Here is a 20,237-nt window from a genome sequence, read left to right as displayed (position 1 = left end):
GGTTTAAAGAACTCTGAACAATTTTGATTTGATCATAATAGAGGATGGTTTCAGTATAGATTAGAAGTTGGGTTTTGGGAGTTTTTTTGTAGTTGTTTTTTTTTGTTTGTTTTGTTTTGTTTTTGTTTTGGTATGAGTGTCTAAACTAACCTCAGGTGCCTGAAGGTTGGGATCTTTTTGTTGATGTTGTTATGCTTGGAACAGTACTCACAGTCATAGCCTCTCTAACCCAGAGGTCATCCCGACCCATTTAAGACATGCACACTTTTTACAGCATCTCCAACAGCACAAAGCATAGCCAGTGATGGGGAACACATCACACCTCAAGGCAGCTCATCCAATTTTCATATACTCATAGGATAGAAAGTTTGTTCTTGTCTAGAACTGAGCATCTCCTCAATTCTCTCCCAACCACTGGACAAGTTCTGTCCTATAAAGCATTTCAGACTCCATTGAATTCCTCTTCCTTGTGAACATTTTTTGAATATTTGCAAATAGCATCCAAATCTACTCTTCTCTGCACTATACCAAGTTCCTCTTTTCTTGAAGCTAAGTTCTTTCCATTGTTGCTTGTAAAAGAGCAGCATGGAGTTCTCTGGAATCCAACTGAGTGGACATGAAATTTTCATGTGCTTAACCTGGACAGTTTATCAGATTCCTCTGATGGAGGAATCTACCTCATAGAGATGGATGAGGTAATAGACTACTGTAAAGGTCACATTAGGGATTAAATGTCTGAATAGACACACAACATTAGGTACAACATAGGTGCTCAATAATAACAATAATTATCCTGATAATTATTGTTTTACATAGAATGTTTCTGCCACTATTCTGGGCCTTCTTTGATAAAAGTGTTCAATGGACAAACATGTGGAAAAGAGTGAAATAATTATTAATCTTTTTCTGTACTATTCTTAAATGTGATCTAATGTTAAATTTTCAGTCTCATAGAGAAGTTCAAAATCACTTCTAAGTAATAAGTGGGGCAAAAGTTAGAGAATGCTTATTATGTGTTGTTCACTGCATTAAGTGTGTTAGGTACATCATGCAGTATCTCCATTACAATAATACTATAAGACAAAAAACCATTACTATCTCCATTTTAGAAGACCAAATTAAGGTTTAGTGATGCTAAAAAACTTTTGCAAGTTCGCACAGTCAGTAAGTGGCAAGATTAAAATTATAATTCAGGTCACTCTGACTTTCTTTCAAATCATCTTCTCTGTTACCTTTTCTTCACTTGTGGTATGAGTTGATTTAACATTTATAATAGCAAGAATTGGTGTCATCTCCTCAATTTACTCCCATTAAAAACAGAGCAATTAGGATAACAAAACCCAAATTCCTTGTCAAACATCTACAACAAACTAGAAGCCAAATATCCCCCCAAACCCCTCGAGACAATTGGGGAAATGATGACAGTAGTAGAGTGGGAGGAAGTAAATGGAACCAATGAGGTATCTGATGGATCTGAAAACATGAGAACCTCCAAATTGCCAATAATTATTCACTGAAGGTGTGATAGGCCAATCCAAAAATCAGAAGTTGCAGCCAGTGGGGGGGGGGGGGAGGCTAGATTTTTAAATTTTACATCTTGGCCCAAGGGGTCCACAGTCAGGTGTGAGGTTGCTAGAACAATTCAGAGTCTTATGAATTTTCAAAATTAATCAACTGAAGCTGTCTTGTAGGATAAAGTTCAACTATGATGAGGAACTAACTTCTGGGCATAGAATCCAAACTGAAAAGAACAGTGTCAACTGAAGTAAAGAGAAGAAAATTTCCAGATAAAGGAAATGAGTGGGTGAGTGGGCAGAGCCAGGAGATCTCAAGAAATATACTTTACATTTCTTGACTTTATGTAAATTGACTTATGTCAATTTACTTTATGTAAATTGACTTTATATTTCTTGACTTTATGTAAATTGACTTATGTAAATTGACTTTATGTAAATTGCCTTTACAAAAAACATAGACTAGCAGGCTCTAGGTCTGGGGTACTGGAAGACCTGGAGGTTCCACAATGATTCCTTTGGTGGTGTCGCCTGCCATCTGTAGGGAGCTTAGCTGGCACTCTCATTAGTGGTCTTGATTCTTCTCCACATGGGTCTATCATCAAGCCTTTTGGACTTTCTCAAGCCTAAGGACTGGGTTCCAAGGAGATCTAAGAAGAAAGCAGGAAGCAAAAGCTGTCAGTTATCTTAAGTCCTGGGCTCATAAATCCACAGAAATCACTTCTGCTATATGCTACTGGTCAAAGCAGTCATAAGACCAACCAAGATTCAAGGTGTGGAGAAATAAACTCCACATCTCAAAAGGACAGTGGCACATATGACCAGTAAGAAAAGAACTGATGGAGGCTACCTTTGGAAACTATCTAGCATGCATGTTTATATTGGTAGCAAAGAATGAAAGTGTACCCAGTTATTGATATAACTACACAGTAACAAATTATTCCAACTGACTTCAAAATATAGTCACAGATTATACACCTTTAGTAAGTATATTCTAAGGAGAAGAATAATTGCAAAATGAAATATGTATCTTAAAATAATTTTGAAAATCATATTGTTTGTGGTAGTGTTGCTATTGACATTCTGAGACATAAATGTAAGGTAGAAAAAAAAACAAGAAAATTCTGTGATATCATAAATTTATCATTCCTTATGTTATTGGGAATCAGGATTCTTAGGATGGGAAAAAGAATAGAGTATAAACTCATGGTATATTTTATCTTAATTTTTTTCTTGTAATGTATTTTATCTTAAAAAATGCTATCCACTAAAATTCCCAGAAAAATGAACAATCTAGAAGAAACACACAATCAGCACTCAAATTGAAATATTAATGTCTCACTAAAAAGAATGGAAGTTCCTTAATAAATGATTGATGTCAGTAAAAGAAATGTACAAGATGGGCATAGCAAATAGCAAGGGAACTTTCAAAAACACCAAAAAAGTTGTACCAAAATACTTAGGAGTCTACCTGAGGAATTTCTCAGTGGCCAAATAGTGAATAATTTGACCATAAACAAAGATATAACTATAATAAGCTTAAATATATCACAAAGTTTAAATCCATGAGTTTAATATTGTCAATATGGGAGAATGCTAAGGACCCAGATTATTATTTTTAAAACTGCTACATGTAGGGAAATGACAAACATTTATCCGTTTTCTTCTACATATATTTGGTTACCCCTGGGGAAGAGCAGATATGTAAATTGCCTCTTTATAGGAGTATTACAGTTAATAAGTAAAGAAGGAATATTAAAAATATTACCATATTTCATTCTCCAAAGATTCGTGAATCCATTCATTCATTGTTAATGGTTTCTAACATTACAAAATGGAGGGAACTAGACATTATGTATTTCCTGATGAAAGAACACAACAGCATCTATGAAGTCATCTTACAAAAGCAATGAAGCAAAAGTGAGCATGAAACTGAGTAAGCCTAAGGATTCAAAATCCACTAATCAGAGGAACATGTTAAGTGGCAGTCAGAGGGATATAATCAGAAAAATTCAGACCACAGCAAAATCTACAGGGAAAACAACTTAATTTATTCAACAAGTAAATGACAATAAAATAAAAGAAATGGAAAAGATACTTAGAGACTTTTGAGACATTAACCAAATATAATGTGTACTTCTAATTTGAAAAACTGAGAAAAGAATTTGGTTTATACATATTTACTACATTGCCCATATATATGCACACATATATACATGGACAATATATATTTATTTTATATATATTATGCATTTTATAACATATATCACATTTTTTATAGAATTAAGAATTTTAAACTTAGATATTTAATATTTGACAACATTGGAGAAATATAAAGAAATTTCAGATGCAAAAATTAATCTGAATCTCAAATCTCAAAAAATACGTGTTTCTCTTTCCCCCCAGTTTTTACATTGTATTAGTGGTTCCACTTCAGCCTGTTTTGGATGAGTTTCTTAGCCTCCTTAGATTACATGTTTTTTTTAGTGGCAGACAGCAGGAGCACGCGGGCCAAACTTAATCACACAGCCATATGTAGTCTCTGCTGGTGTCATCTCACGTCACTAGTATTATACACTGTTTTCATAACCAAGTTCAATATCCACAGGAAGGGACATAAACTCCGTCCACAGGGAGGAACAGCAAAGTCACATGGAAAGATGAACATTTAATTCTGTAATGGAAGAGAAGTGAAGACATGAAAACAATAACTCATTCTATCACATAATAGTTTTTCAAAGAAATTCTTGGGGTGCCTGGGTGGCTCAGTTGGTAAAGCATCTGCTTTCAGCTCAGGTCATGATCTCAGGGGTCCTGGGATCGAGCCCACATCTGGCTCCCTGCTTTGCAGGGGGTGGGGGGAACTGCTTCTCCCCTCCTGCTCCCCCAGCTTGTGCTCTCTCTCTCTCTCAAATAAATAAATAAAATCTTTTAAAGAAGTAAATAAATTCTTATCTTTTAGAGATAAGTTAAGTATTAAACATTTATGGATTAAATGATGTGATGCTGGGCATTTACTTCAATAAATGATGAAGGTACAGATAAAACAAGATCTTTCATGCGTTGGTATATATTGAAGCTACATGATAGGGACATTAGGAGTTCATTTTACTATTGTTTATTTATTATGAGTTTAGTTTATGCTCCAAAATAAAAAGTTAAAAATGTCAGGATAATTGAAGACAAAGAATCAATGTTCTTTCATCATTATTTATAGATAATAGAATTGTGAGTAAAAATTTGCTAGACATTCTTAGATATACAAATAGTTTGAATAGCATCTTAAGGAAGGAGAATTTCTTTTTTTTTTAGCACTTTTTAAAAGATTTTATTTATTTTTTTATAGTCATATTTTATCCTTTATTGTATATAACCTTATTTTTTTATACACATAGGGTTTTTTCTTTCTTTTTTTTTATTTATTTTCAGTGTAACAGTATTCATTGTTTTTTCACCACACCCAGTGCTCCATGCAATCTGTGCCCTCCCTAATACCCACCACCTGGTTCCCCCAACCTCCCACCCTCCGCCCCTTCAAAACCCTCAGGTTGTTTTTCAGAGTCCGTAGTCTCTCATAAGGAAGGAGAATTTCTTAAAAATGAAGTAATTCTGAATTGTGGAAGATGAGACAATAAACCAAGTATGTTTATTCTTTCTGAGAAATCAAGTAATACATGCTAATATAAATGACTGTTTCTTTTTTTTAGTTCAAGAACCACTTTTATTTACATTATTTTAATTAATTCTCTTTGAAATTTTATTATATATAGATGTAAATATTTAATTGTATATTTATCTGTACCACAACAGAAATATTTCCTAGCTACCAAAAATATCAGATGTCAGTTTTCTCTGCAAATGTATGTGTTATACCACTCATGATTCTAGGAAAAACAACAAGTACATGACTGAAAGATAAAATCAAATGAAAAAAACTTCATTCAGGGCTTTGTAGCCAGCAAAGTGTTTCCATATTCATCAACTCAAATTCTATATGAGTAAAAGGAATTATTAACAAACAAACAAAAAAAATCTGGGGCACCCAGGTTGCTCAGTGAGTTAAGCCTCTGCTTTCGACTCAGGTCATGATCTCAGGGTCCTGGGATCAAGCCCCGCATCAGGCTCTCTGCTCGGGAGGTAGCCTGCATCTCCCTTTCTCTGCCTGCCTCTCTGCCTACTTGTGATCTCTGTTCGCCAAATAAATAAATAAAATCTTTTTAAAAAATCCTGTAATTTACACTTCCCTAAGACTATTTTAAGACATCATATATAATAATCCTTCAATGAACCTGGTTAATCTTAAAATCTTAAATGACACAACAAAACCATTTCAAATTCTATAAAGAAGATGTACCCACAATCACCTATTTGGTGATTATTCAGTGATCTGGTAAAATGAATGATCGTTTCTCTTTTAAGCATATCACAGTTATTGAATGAAACAAAAAGTAAAATTCTGATCCTCCTTTTTTACCCATATTCTACATACTCTGATCTGTCTTCCATGTACTTTTTGCAATTTGGGGATACCTCTCTTTTTGCCCTGACCATGTTAGGCAGGTCTGTGTATACAACCGTTTTTCCTATTAAGATCATGAGCTAATTGAAGGAAGGGAATATTTGTTGTTCATAGTTTGACCAATTACAACATTTCTGACAAATACTGGCAAGAATTTGATGAATATTTGTTGAATATTTATTGAATTTGTTGAATAAGTCTATTTGTTATAGAAGTGGCAAGCTGGCACATAATTCTACCTGTTTACATAATATGTTTTTATTTTTATTTTAAATCTATTTTTAGAGATTGATTTATTTATTTTAGAGAGACAGAGAGTGGGAGCAGGGAAGAAAGAATCTCAAAGAGATTCCCCACTGAGCACAGAGCCCGACATGGGGCTTGATCCCATGACCCTGAGACCATGACCTGAGTTGAAATCAAGAACTGGCTGCCCAACAGACTGAGCCACCCAGATACCCCTGTTTTGAATGTATTTAGAACCCATGGGACATCTCAGTTTGTCTCATCAACCTCCAGTACAGACAAAAGTTTAATGAGAAAACTTGACATAGGAAAAAAAAATGGTTGAATGATTGATACAATGAGCTTTACTTTCTGGTTAAATGTATTACACAGGTATATATTTATCTCTCTATACAATAAATTTCTATGTGTTTGTCAAGGCTTCCTCCAGGTCCATCAATATAGAAGCCTGAATAGAATTACAGAATACCAGTGCTTTGTCTTGGTTATGCTCCACCTACTCAGCATGTCTGAAATTCTGCCCAGGTGTGTATTTATGTAATGTCATTGGGATATGTTTCATTTAGGATCATAAATATCCTCATGCTTCCTTCTCCTCTTCTGGAAGATTCTTTCTCATGCCATTCTGCTGGGATTGCTGAACACAGATCTTACTAACAGCTTTTCTCCTTGTAGGTACTTCCACTTAGATCTGGCATCAAAAGTTCTAAAGGAAGCCACCATCATTGCCAATGGATGTTATATTATTATTTAAGTTTCAAAATAACTTGATGTTCCATGTTTACATTTGGGAGAATCTTTCTTCTCTGTTTTTACCTTCTACTATACAGAGGTTTGGGATAATGTGTGTGGTGTGGGTGTTTGGGGTAGGGGGAGGGGTGTTGCTCACAAAGCGATGCTGCTTGTGCTCCAATGTTTTACAAAGATTTTAATGAAACAACTCTTCTTCAATTAACTTTTATCCACTCTTCTCCATAGAACTCAGACATGACTATGTGGGACTTGGGGGAAAAAAAAAATCTAAGTGACCCACACTGTGTTGCACTCAGAATCACCCATTTCTCATGTCAAAGGCCTTGTCCTGAAAAAGAATTGGCTGGATTCGCCTGTTTCTACTGAGGGTAAGTTCCTCCCCTGTGGAACCCTTCATACACACACAGTGCATTCTGCCCTGCCCCATGATTTACCAAGCAAGAGTCTTTATCCTGGCTGTAGACAAATTGAAACTAAAATTGAGGTCATAGTTTCTAATGTACACATTAGAACTCTTGTAGAACGGGTCAGTTTTCCAACACACCAGAATATTTACTAAGTTACGTAGTTTTTGATCGTTGAAACCACAGGAAGTGGGTACAATGTAATACATGCAAGTTGAGACAGCCCTGCTTCAGCAACTGCTATTCACTTGAAGAATGAATACCCTCATCCTGTCCCCTTGATAATAATCTTAAAGTTTGCTACAAGTAACTCGAATGGAGACTTTTAAAACAGGTACTTTTGTGTATTTTAATTTAGTAAACTTTGAATGGAAAGTGCTGAAGTTAGCTTTCATGAAATTAATTTCAAGCTCTTTGTATTCTTAAAAGTTAAATTTCAAGTGAAGAAAAGTACCTTTTTAGGAGGAAAAAACTAAAAATCTCCCTTCTCCATATCATTGTTTTCATATCAAAAATAATGCTCCATAATGGTTTGTAAATGGCTTAAAAAAAAAAAAACACCTTAGTGGATTAAAATTTGTGGTGATCACTTGGAATTCTTCTTTTTAAATATTTTTTATAATTATTATGTTCAATTAGCCAACATATAGTATATTATTAGTTTATGATGTAGTGTTCAACGATTGATTAGGTGCGAATAACACCTCATGTGCTCATCACAACACATGCCTTCCTTAATACCCATCACCTGGTTACCCCATCCCAAAACTCCCTCCCTTATGTAACCCCAGTTTGTTTCCTGGAGTCCAGAGTCTCTCATGGTTTGTTTCCCTCTCTGATTTCTTCCCTTTCGGTTTTCCCTTCCTTTTCCTATTGTCCTCTACATCATTTCTTATGTTCCACATATAAGTAAAACCATATGATAATTGTCTTTCTCTGCTTGACTTATTTCACTTAGTATAACCTCCTCCAGTTCCATCCATGTCTATGCAAATGGAGGGTATTTGTCCTTTCTGATGACTAGTAATATTCCACTGTATATATGTACCACATCTTCTTTACCCATTCATCTACTGAAGGACATCTCAGACAAGATTATCCTGGAGAGTTCATGTTTCTTTGGAGTCATATCTGGGATACAAAGCCAATTCTGACACCTGCCTTGCTTAATATCTTAAGGTTAATTTCCTCAACAGTACATTGGAAACAATAATTCAACAAATGTGGAAAGCCTCTTGAAGGATCTAATGAGTTACCAAGACACAGCTAAGAATTTTTTTACACAACTAATAAAATTTTACCAAGGAAGAGCATTCCTTGATTTTTTTTTTATGTGATATATACACACACATCAGTATGACACTGTATATTTCAAGTTTTGGTCTACATACATTTAAATGTGACATGAAAAAATTATAATTTACTGTCATTAGGGATCAAGTCAAATCAATATATTCACACTAGAGTTTATAAATCTAATTACATATTATATAGAATAAGAGCAAATTTTACATTTGAATACATTGTTACTTTCAGTAGGAAGTTATCAAAGAATAAATTTTCTAATAAAATATCCATATTATTAAAATTTAGAGAAAATATAAACATGACTTATTGATTCTAACTGGGAATCACACTAAATCAAAAATCACAAGACTCTGGATTATAAGACTTATCACTGCATTACAAAAGTAGCCAGTTACCTATAAACCTTATACACTATCATTAACAGAAATTTTTATTCTGACATGTGACATATTCTCAAGCTTATTGTATCTTGTGAAAACATTATCCATAGATTCCATATCATATGGTTAAATTCAAGATTATAATGCATCCAACATCCTACATGTGTAAATAAAATGTGACTGACTTAAGAGTCTATTTTAAAACTTACTCTCACATCATCCCGGAGGGGTCTTCCTTAGAGTTGTTTTATAAGATGACACTGGAATCAAATGATGTGATAAATTATAAAATAAACATCCATAGATAGAATCTAAAAGTGGCCATGAAGTATAAGAACCTCCATGCAATTGTAGGCAAGTATGTGGAGGTTAAGAGCATGGTCTTTGTAGTACAGCCCTACCACTCACTGGCTATGTGACCATTAAACTCTCTGTGCCTTGGTTTCTTCATCTGTAACCTTCATCAGGTTTGGCAACAGTTGAATGAGTAACATATATAAAGTGCTAGAGTAACCATGCCTCCCACATTTTAAGTGCTACCTAAGTGTTTGTTATTACTATTATTTGTACTGATGGTTTAGGATGGGATCTGGTGACTTGGTTCTGATAAATCCCATTTAGAGTTCTGAATAATAGAGTATTCCAGTAGGAACGCATAGCAAACAGAGATCAGAGCACCTGATTTGTTACTGGTAAGTCTGGATTGCAAAGTGCTTGAACTTGAACTTGAGACCAAAGTAGGGTTTCCCCACTAATTTAAACATATCAATCTAGTCAGAGATATGACAGTTGTCATATCTACTAAGGTCTCTTCTACATTTTTATAGGTACATAAAGAAGAATCTCTTTCACATGAGGCTAGATAGATATATATCTATGTATATACAGATATATAGATATATCTATCTTCTCTAATAATATCAGAATTGAGTTAAATTATAGGATACTCAGGTGGTAACACAGAGAATTGCTTGGTGGAAAAAATTCTCCAGGAGGACAAAAGTTTCCCTATATACTTCCTTTCCTATAACAACAGACAAGAAAATGTTTTAAATATTTCTCATAGGAAAATGAGAAGTATGTCTGTAAAATGAAAATTTTCAATTCTTTTTGGATTTGAGACAAGAATTTCTTTTATGGACAGTCTTACTTTTTTTTTTTTGATGTTTCAAGTTTTTATTTAAATTCTCGTCAGTTAACCTTCAGTGTAATATTAATTTCAGGAGTAGAACTTAATGAATCATTGCTGACATATAACACCTAGTGCTCATCACTACAAGTGTCCTCCTTAACACCCATCACCTATTTGTTTTGAAAGAGTTCATTGTGTTTTTCTTGTTGTTGTTTTTGTTTTGTTCGTTTGTTTGTTTAAGATTTTATTTATTTATTTGACAGAGAGATAGAGAGGGCACAAGTAAGCAGAGTGGCAGGCAGAGGGAGAGGGAGAGGGAGAAGCAGGCTCCCCAGTGAGCAGGAAGCCTGATGTGGGGATCCATCCCAGAACTCTGAGATCATGACCTGAGCTGAAGGCAGCTGCTTAACCGCCTGAGCCACCCAGGCGCCATGAAAGAGTTCATTGTTAAGACTGCTGGAGTACTCCAATATTTTTAGTACCACAGTTTCCAAGTGGGGCAAAATTACCTTCACAAAGGATGGAGTGGGGACCTAGATGGAGGGAGGAATGGAGATCAGCAAAAGGCAGGGCAATAGGCAGTGAATGCTATTTGCTTTCAGGAAAATTATTGTTTTTGTCTTTTTTTTAAACTGCTTTTTTGTTGGAAATGACTGCAGAGTTTAGATTTAAAACCAAAACTGGTACAAGGGAAAAGAGAGAAAGCATGAATAAGTTGCAGAGGCTAATTTAGAAGCCAGGATCGTGAATTTAAATCATTTAGGATATAGAATTGTATTATCTCTTTAAGCTCATTAGCTTCTAAAGGGGAAAAGTTTCTGCTCTGATAATGGCCTAGTAACTCCTATCAAACCACACTTTTTACAAGAATAGCTTAAACTCCAGGAACACATAAACAACCAATTACATAAGGGCACTAGAGAGTGAACAAAAGAAGGCACAGGAAGGGAATCAATACTTGGCAGAAGTAAAAGGCACTTAGTTACAGTCCTAGTTACATTTTTCACTAATCTTATTCTGGGTGCAGGTCCTTATCAGGGTATGCAGTGTTGTTAAAATTCAGAAAGAAACCCACAGCCTATCTGACATGAGAAAACAAAGGACAAGTTCAGGGTGAACTGAGCCCCTGGAAACTGAAGGGGAAGGATCCTGGAGAAGAGAGAGTTAGGGAAAGGGAACTGCACATCTTGCATACCAGCTTGACTCAAGTCTCTAGGTAACCTCTGAACTATGGATATGCTGAATAGATTCTAAGCAGCTCAGTTAAGGCTAAAATAGTGGAACTGCAGAATCTGGAATTTGGGTTCAGCCATGAAACAAAATATTTGTAGTCTTCAACGGAACATAAGAGAATTCAGAGACTCTGTATTACTCAAAGTGTCCAGAATACAATCCAAATTTATTAGATATGTATGATAAAAGGCAATCAATGGAGATCAAGTTGGATATGACCCAAGTCTGGAACTAGCAGACACAGACTTTCAGCATCAATTAAAAGTACGTTCAAAGGTATAGAAGAAAATATATGTAATAAGGCAATGGCGTCTGGACACATGTTTGTGTTTACACACTCCATTCTTTGTATAAAATAGCAATCCTTATAAAAGCAGTGATGACAGAAAGTAACTCAGCTATGCACACCAAAAAGGAGCACTGAATTCAAATTTAGTTTGTAGGACATTCATTCATAATCAACAACCATTTAAAATGTACCTTGCTGGGTGCTAGAAGGGCAATGAAAAATTAGATGTGGTTCTTCTATTTACAGACCTTAGAGTTGACTTGAACCTAAACAAGTATAATAAGGCCCCAAATCATGCATTTCATTAAAACGGTACTTAAAAGCAGTCTGAAATCCCAGAGGCAGATAGATTTATTCCCGTTAGTGGAGGAGAAGATCCAAGGAAGGCTTTAAGAAGGAGTGACAAATGACATGGACCTTAAAAGATGCTTAGAATTTTTATATGGGGCATGATGGGACAGGAGTGAGCATCCAGCTGTACACAGTGAGGGAAGGTCTGCAAAGAACGCCTTTGGTGGAAGGGTTTAGTTTGTGACAACCGCAGTGGGAGATAAACATATGATAATAGAGGTGGGCCCAGATTGCAAAACGCTGGGCCAGATAGTTACATGTGATTCTAAAAACAATGAGGAACCAATTAAAAACACAAGATACAAAAGCCCAACATCATTTCCTTTGAAAACTACAAATCCAAGAGCGATTTCCATTATTTATTGTTTATGATTTTCACAGTCACCTAGTACAAAAAGTAAGTGGAATAGATCTTGTAATTTTAGTGTAAGTCTCTTTAGTCTATTGAGGATTAAGTTACAGGATGATAGATTTGAGCAAGAAAAGGATTAGAAACATGCTATGAAATTACTTAACAGTTTGGTTACAAGATACATCAGACAGTTTATGGTTTCACAAAATATTCCACTGTATTACTTAAAAGAGTCCACTACTCCTTTGGATAGGGGTAGGGCAAATTGTACTCCATCTTTAGAAATTAAAATCCATGCATAAAATACAAATTATGATTAAATTATATGTTTCTAATTTTGCAGAAAAAAGCAAATACTTCTTTCCTAAGGTCCTTTTGTGGCTTTTTCTGATGAGGAAATTCAGCAGACTCTGTTTCACAGTTAGGAAAGCACATTGAAATTTTTAAAATATTGACAATAAAGGCAAGGCATGAAAAATATCTTGAAACCTAATAATAAGTAAGAAAAGAAACCCTTTGTGAGTAATATGTTTTTCTTTCTTTCTTTTTTCTTTTCTTTTCTTTTTTTTTTTTTACAGATTTTATTTATTTATTTGACAGAGATCACAAGTAGGCAGAGAGGCAGGCAGAGAGAGAGAGAGAGGAGGAAGCAAGGCTCCCTGCTGGGCAGAGAGCCTGATGGGGGCTCAATCCCAGGACTCTGGGATCACGACCCGAGCCAAAGGCTGAGGCTTTAACCCACTGAGCCACCCAGCACCCCTAGTAATATGTTTTTCTAATATCTTAGTAGCTTCAAGTATGGAAGCACTAACTGGGGGTATTTTGAGTTTTTGTAATGTCAGAATATAACAGCACCAAAGTATCTCAGAACAGGAAGGACAATAGAATTTTATTTCTTTGTACTCATAATGCTTACTGTATCCTTCATATTATAGTGAATGACTATAAGAAAAAGAGCATAGATATATGGCTTTTGACACATTTTGTTGCTTATAAGTGAATTATTATGTGGTATTTATTTGACTTTAAAAAGCTAAGGTAGCATCCATGTATTTTTTTCCTATAAATTTATTTTGTGGCATGGAGTGGTGTCTGATTAACCTATATTGATAAGCACATAAATATTCCATATATTCTACAATTTCATAAAGAACATTTTGTTTAGAATACTTCCTTCAATGGTCTTATGTAATGTTCTGTGAAAACAAGGCTCACACCAGATAAAAGTCACTATCTTTGGAGATAAAGTTGTCCAAAAGCATTCACCTTTGTTTTGTTTGTTTGTTTGTTTGTTTTGTCTTACCTTGGGTTCTCTGATAGGCACTTTGTGTTCTATAACTCATATTTTTCTCTCTGTGGTCTCTCTTCTAGCAATCATCTACACCTAAATTCCCTGAGAGACAAGCTCAAACCTGTCTCTCTCTTTGTTGAACTGTCTCCTTAGATTCCATTTAATACACTTCATTGCACTAAAAACCATACAACAAAATAGGACTTATAGTTACAACTTGACCCCTATTCATGTCAATATAAATAAATGTCATATAGGCATCATTGAACTCAAAACCGTGCTTTCTTGCTTGTTGCTATGGTTTACTTTAAATTTTGTTCAAGAGCACAGTTCCTAACAACAGTCTTTAAGAGTGTATGCCTAATCTGTTACTCAGTTTTCACATTAAGTTGTAAAACCAAACAAATAAGAATAACATAGAGAATATTGCCAACACATTTTTTTTTTTTTTACAATCTGACCAGTGATTAAATACAGACTATTTGAAGCTTTATCTATCTGTTATTCCTTTTACACTGATTGAGAAAGTCTTGTAACATCTAAGATTTTGGACTTCTGTGCTCAAACGTTAGACAATGCCAGTCCAGCTCCTTTCAGTTCTTGGGTGAAGAAACCAATAAATACTTCCAATTTTCTTCTTTTCACATACTCCAGATGCAGTGCGTCTTTAAAACAGTGTCAGGTCTGTCCCTCTCCAATTTACATCTGTGACTCAAATCAAACTGGGATTGGCTTGCAGCTGCACTTATAAAATAATCTGTTACACAAGCATCTTACTTTTCCTTGCATGGAAACATCAGTCCAAGACCTCACCTTCTAATGGATGTAAGGGATTTGAATTGGTGCCTCAGTTTACTCATCAGCATCTCCCTGAAGTGATCTCCCATAAGGAAATAGAAGACAGGGTTGATGGTACTGTTCAGAAAGGCCAAAGGCCGAGTCACAATGTAGAAGGAATTGATGGCGATCCGAGTGCACCGGTACTCCTTCCACTTCTCCAGGCGCGAAGCAATCCTCACGTTCCGCAGGATGTGGTAGGGAGTAAAAAGCACGGAGAAGATCACAACTGCCATGATGACTAAGGTGAGTGGCTTTTCAAGGGGCAAAGCAGTGGCAAGCTGCCTGCTCCTCTGCTTTAGGAAAAGAGCAATCTTGAAATAAAAGAAGCACATCACCAAAAGAGGGATGAGGAATCCCAAGAAGGTTAGGCATAGGCTATAGATGAGGCTGTTTTGGGGGTCCCCAGAACTTGCATAATCAATACAGTAGGTGCCATTGGCAGCTATATTAGGATTTATAAGAGGAAGTATGGGCAGTAGCTCTAAGGTTACTAAAACCCAAATAGCCAAAGAGATTAAAACAGCGAACTCCTTCTTTTGTAGAAAGTGTTCCCGGAAAGGATACTTCATGAGCAGGTATCGATCAATGCTGATAAAAGTGAGAAAAAGAATGCTGGTGTAGAGATTGGCATGAAGCACATATCGGTTGCTTATACACAACAGGTCCCCATATACCCACTTTCCACTGGAATAACTTCTAATCAGCATGGGAAGCGTGCACAAAAAAGCCAAGTCCGAGATAGAGAGGTTGAAGAGATAAATGTTACTGCATTTCCAGTTCTTCAGACAGAATAGGTAGCCAAAAACAACAATGCAATTCCCAAGGACTCCCACAACAAACTCGATCCCATAAAAAATGGAAAGGTAATACTTTTCCAGAACAGCCTCTGCCACCAGCCAATTTGGGCAAGTTGTGTTCCATGCCTAAAGAAGAAAGAAAAAAGAGAAGGTTAGAACACTAGACTATGACTAGAGATAAAACTGCACAGAACATGATAATAATTTAAAAAAAAACAACTTGACCTATGAAAGTTTGATTATATTAGGAAGGAGTGCATATAGATACATATTCATATACAGATATATCACCAATATAATTATTTTAACATATATTAATCAGAATACCTTTGAACTATATAATAGGCACTGGGGCTAAGAGCATTGAATCAAACAAAGTTTAATCTCAAACAATTTATACGCTCTTGGCTAGAGCCAGGAAACAAATAAATGCATGTCATATAATGGTAAAAAATGTCCCAGACATAAAGGAAAGCATATGCAAAGGCCTGGTGGTGGAAACACAGAGAGAGGACTTGACAAATAGTAAAGAGGCTAAGAAATGGTATAATGAGATAAGTGAAGAATCTAATTCCTATTTCTGTCCCCAGCTGTTCGACCACAGCTGTTCAACCACCTGCTGAGTTAGATTTAATCGAACCAGAACCTAGGAGAGGACACAGGGATTCTTATAACTCCAGTCTTGCTATTTTAATTAATTTTATTTTGTTTCCATATTGTCAAAGAATTATGGTTATTTTACTAAATTTGGATACAATTCTAGTTTTAAAACATGATTTTTTTAAGTTTAAAATATAAGGCTTAAAGTCTTAGTAATGATAACAAGAGTCACCACAATATGCTGAAAGCTCACAGTATATCTAAGCAACATCCTTGAAGTCTGCTGTAGCTTATCTCCAATAACAAGTAAGCTATCAAGTCTTGTTGCCTGTAGTGTTTGGCTATTTCTCAAGTCTATCACCTCCATCACCATTCTAGTCCAGGCCACCATGATCCCTATCTTAGGCTGTATTGGATTTTTTATGGTGTCCTCACATCTTCTCTGGCTCCCTTCCAATCTGCCTTCAACTTGAGAGCCAGACAATCTTGAAAACTACAACCAAAATTCGGATCATATTAACTCTCCTCAGCCAAAACACTTCAATGACCTTCCACTGTCTAGGTAATAAAGTCCTAATCCTTAATGAGGACTTAAGTCATGCATGATTTGGTTCCTGTAGGCCACTTCAGCCTCACCTAGCATGACTCTCCTCCTTGCTCTCCTTCTTCCTATTCTTTGAATGCACAGGGTACTTTCCCAATGCTCAGTTCACTGAATCCCTTCTCACTGACCTTTTCCCCCTCTGACCCTTGCCCTATCACGTACACTGCCCTTATATCTGCAGTCCTTTCAGACTCCAATTTGAGTGTGGTTTTCCCAAGACAGATTTTCTGACCCACCAGTCTAAGTTCAGTTCTCCCATTTTGTGTTCTCATCATAAACTACGTTTCTTTGAATTTCTGGCAACTTTATCTTACTCATGTTTATCTTCTACATCTGGCATAGTGACTGCCAGATAGGAGATGGTCTATAAATGCTTCCTGCATGGAGATGGAGATAAACATTTGACTGTTTGGAAAACACTTTTTATAAATATTTCCCCTAAGGTCAGATAAGACCATTGCTCTATTTCACTATAAATCTGACATTTCTCATAACAGTACTAATATTCAAAATAGGCAATTGTAGTTGTTCGGTAGCTTTGTTTAGACATACATTTGTCAAAGAGAAAACTTCATATATATTTTCAGGATCAGTTTTTCGAAGGCAGAGGGTTAACCCACTGAACCACCCAGGTGCCCAGGTATTAAGAGTTTTATCACTAGGGATAGGACAACAGATAATTTTTAATATGTCCTTTTTCCTTTCAGTTTACTGGATTTTCTATTTGTTTCTCCAAATTACCATGTATTTGATATTATTGAGATTTCTAGAAATATAGCAAAAAAGGTTAATGGAAAAAAAAGGTTAATGGTTTTGTTAAATAGGTTTTGTTTTATAGATTAGTGGTAATATTTCACAATTATTTTTAACTTTCTTCCCCACTGCTTTCAATTCCAAGACTTCTGGAAGCACTCTCTTCCTTGCCTTCTATGATATGGCAATCTCCTTACAGTCCTCCTTCCTCTCTTTGTAGACTATTTGCCCAAGCCTTAAATTGCCCAGAGCTCAGATCTGGACAACTTCAGTATTTGGGGGTTGCTCAAAATGCAGGTGCGCACACTCAATGGAACATTAAGACAATGGAAAGTTTCCTTAAGACTCACTTGTTTCATTTTGAATTTCCTCTTTTTCTAGTCCTCACTCTTATTTTTCTGGTGATGCAGTTCTTAAATGCTCTGACTTACGTCAGTAGCTTCTGTGAAGTTGGAAGTTTTGACTGCCACGGCAGGAAAAGAGAGCCATGAAGACAGGCGTAACTCCATCTGCCAAGTTCCCAGTAACTCCCACTCGGGCAAGTCAGGGGACATGCTGAAGCCGTGCGGAAGTCCTCTGCTTTGAGCTACCCACTGGGAATGGAGATTCAGGGAGGTAGTAGAGGTAGAGAATACCAAAACTGGAATAAGGGAGAAGAATGACTAGTCACCTTTGTCTTGCCTCTCAGGTTGCTTTATCTTTAAAAAAAAAAAAACAAAAAAAAAACCAACTTAAAAATGCATGTTATTCTGTAACACTCACTAAGAAGATACAGGTAGGCAAAAAGAAGAAATGAAAATTCTCCGTAAACCAACTACTTCTAATATTTGGATACACTCTTGTAATTTAACATTTATTTGAATTCCTTTTTTTACAAAAATGAGATTATGCTCTTTATGATATTTTGCAATCTGCTTTTTGATATGTTTATTTTATTCTTAAAATAATTTTCTTAAATCCTTAATGTTAATAAACTGTGGTTATAAATGTCAGGCTGTCTTACATTTGTTGGCCAATTTCAACGTCCCATAATTTTCTGGGTATTGGAGTCCAAATTAGATGATGTTTGTAGTTGAGGGTGTTTTTAGTGCAGCCATTACAATTCTACAAATTGAGGAAGTAAGCTGATCCTTTAAGGGAATTCTTCAATTGAAGGGAAATTCCTCATGAAAAATTAATACTCTCTCTTCTACATTTTTAGTGGTTATATTTTTAAGTTTTAGGAAACAGAGATCATGATGAATAGGTTATAGCTATGTTGGATGAATTATTTTTAATTTTAATTATTTTTAATTTTTTAATTTAATTTTAATTTTAATTTTTTAGCTATCAGTAATTAAAATGAAATCTTTAATTATATATCCAAACATATATCTAAACCTGTTAGAATTATTAAATTATAAGCAATATTCAATTTACTCACATAAGCAGATCAGTTGTATGCATTTTTAATTTAGAATGTTTCTTTCACTGTAGGTCTAGTCACCCTTTTAAAAGCTTAAACTTTGAAGCTTAAGTTTAAAAATATATTTGGTAGCTCATTAGCTTTTAAATTATTTTTCTTATAATTATCACAATTAAACAAAGATCATTTGTGCATTGTAATCCTTGACTGATTCTTTAAGGAAAATTTACATGACGATATGAGTATTTTTTTAGCTAATTGCTATTTTCATTAATAAACTATTTGAATGAAGAAATGTATGTTCATACTGAAAAGGTACAATCATTTGATTTTGATAACTTCATTTTTTACATATACCAAAATTTACATCATAAGTCAAGGTATTAAAAAGTGATAGTAAGTTATCAAACTACATGTTTATGAATTTTTTAAAAAAATTCACCAATTATAAAAAGTTCTGGAAGGTACACTAGCAAGTTTTTGTAATTTCCCAATTTTCCTTAGTGAATTATACTCTTGAACAATTGTAATTTTTACAAACATAATTGTAATTCTTACAAAGATAAATACTAAACTTAATTTTTAGAATGCCTTGAGATTCTCTCTCATGTATTTTTTTCTAAACATGAAATATATATATTGATTGTTTTGTATGATATAGGAACTTTAAATTTTTTCTCTAAGTAGTTATATTTAAGTAAACCTGATTACTCTTTTTGTTGAAATATGTCACCAATATGTTGTCACATTTAGGAAATGTGATTAACCTCTTTAAGTAAAATAAATTTAGTATTTGGCAATTAAAAAAGATAATACATTTAGTAAAAAATAAATGTAGAAGAAAAATTATGACTTCCTTTTAGTTTCTTTCGTTGTTCTACATGTCATGAATGACAGTTCAACAGTTCATTTGCCCATTACTTAAAACCTTAACTGCTCACAGGCCACTTTTAAAAGAAACCCCTAATGGGAAGCCCCGCATTACTTTGTATACCTAAGTGACATGAGTTGCATTTTAACTTACCATTCCGTTGGAAGGCCCTGATCCCTTGACAGAAATTCTTTGCCAGCAACTTGATACAGCTTCCAACCCAGTGCTGTGCCACTGACATAGTGACGTCTAATTTGCATATCATGCAGACAAGATTAATAATTCAAAAGTCCAAGAATAATTTATTCAGTGAAACTTCCAAGTACAGTTCAAGGAGAACTTCCTGTGAGGTCAACACACAAACAGATTACACATTTCACAAATAGAGTTTGTAAAGACTACTGTTGAAATCGTTTCATTCACTGTCAGAACAACAGAGTAGCATTTGTTATTTTCATGTTGATTTGCGTATTTAAAATTAGGGTAGTTTATATTGGATATACAATTGCTTCTGCTTTTTTCTGCTTTTGCTTTATTTTTCAAGTTGACAATTTTTAGTGAATTCTACACTGTGCATATAACTAAGCAGCTGTTA

General features: G+C 35.0%; 1 protein-coding gene across 1 annotated transcript; it reads right to left on the bottom strand.

The window, feature by feature from the left end:
* Positions 1 to 14,581: 14,581 nt before the first annotated feature.
* On the bottom strand, positions 14,582 to 19,902 carry SUCNR1 (succinate receptor 1; the record flags this gene model as incomplete). The annotated part of the gene is given in 3 exon segments (XM_080820682.1): positions 14,582 to 15,535; positions 19,796 to 19,875; positions 19,878 to 19,902. Coding segments are annotated over 3 exon segments (1,059 nt in total).
* Between the last annotated feature and the right edge of the window lie 335 nt (positions 19,903 to 20,237).

Source organism: Martes martes (assembly GCF_963455335.1).
Source record: "Martes martes genome assembly, chromosome: 1".
NCBI classification, from domain to species: Eukaryota; Metazoa; Chordata; class Mammalia; order Carnivora; family Mustelidae; genus Martes; species Martes martes.
This window is presented reverse-complemented; position numbering and strand designations above follow the sequence as displayed.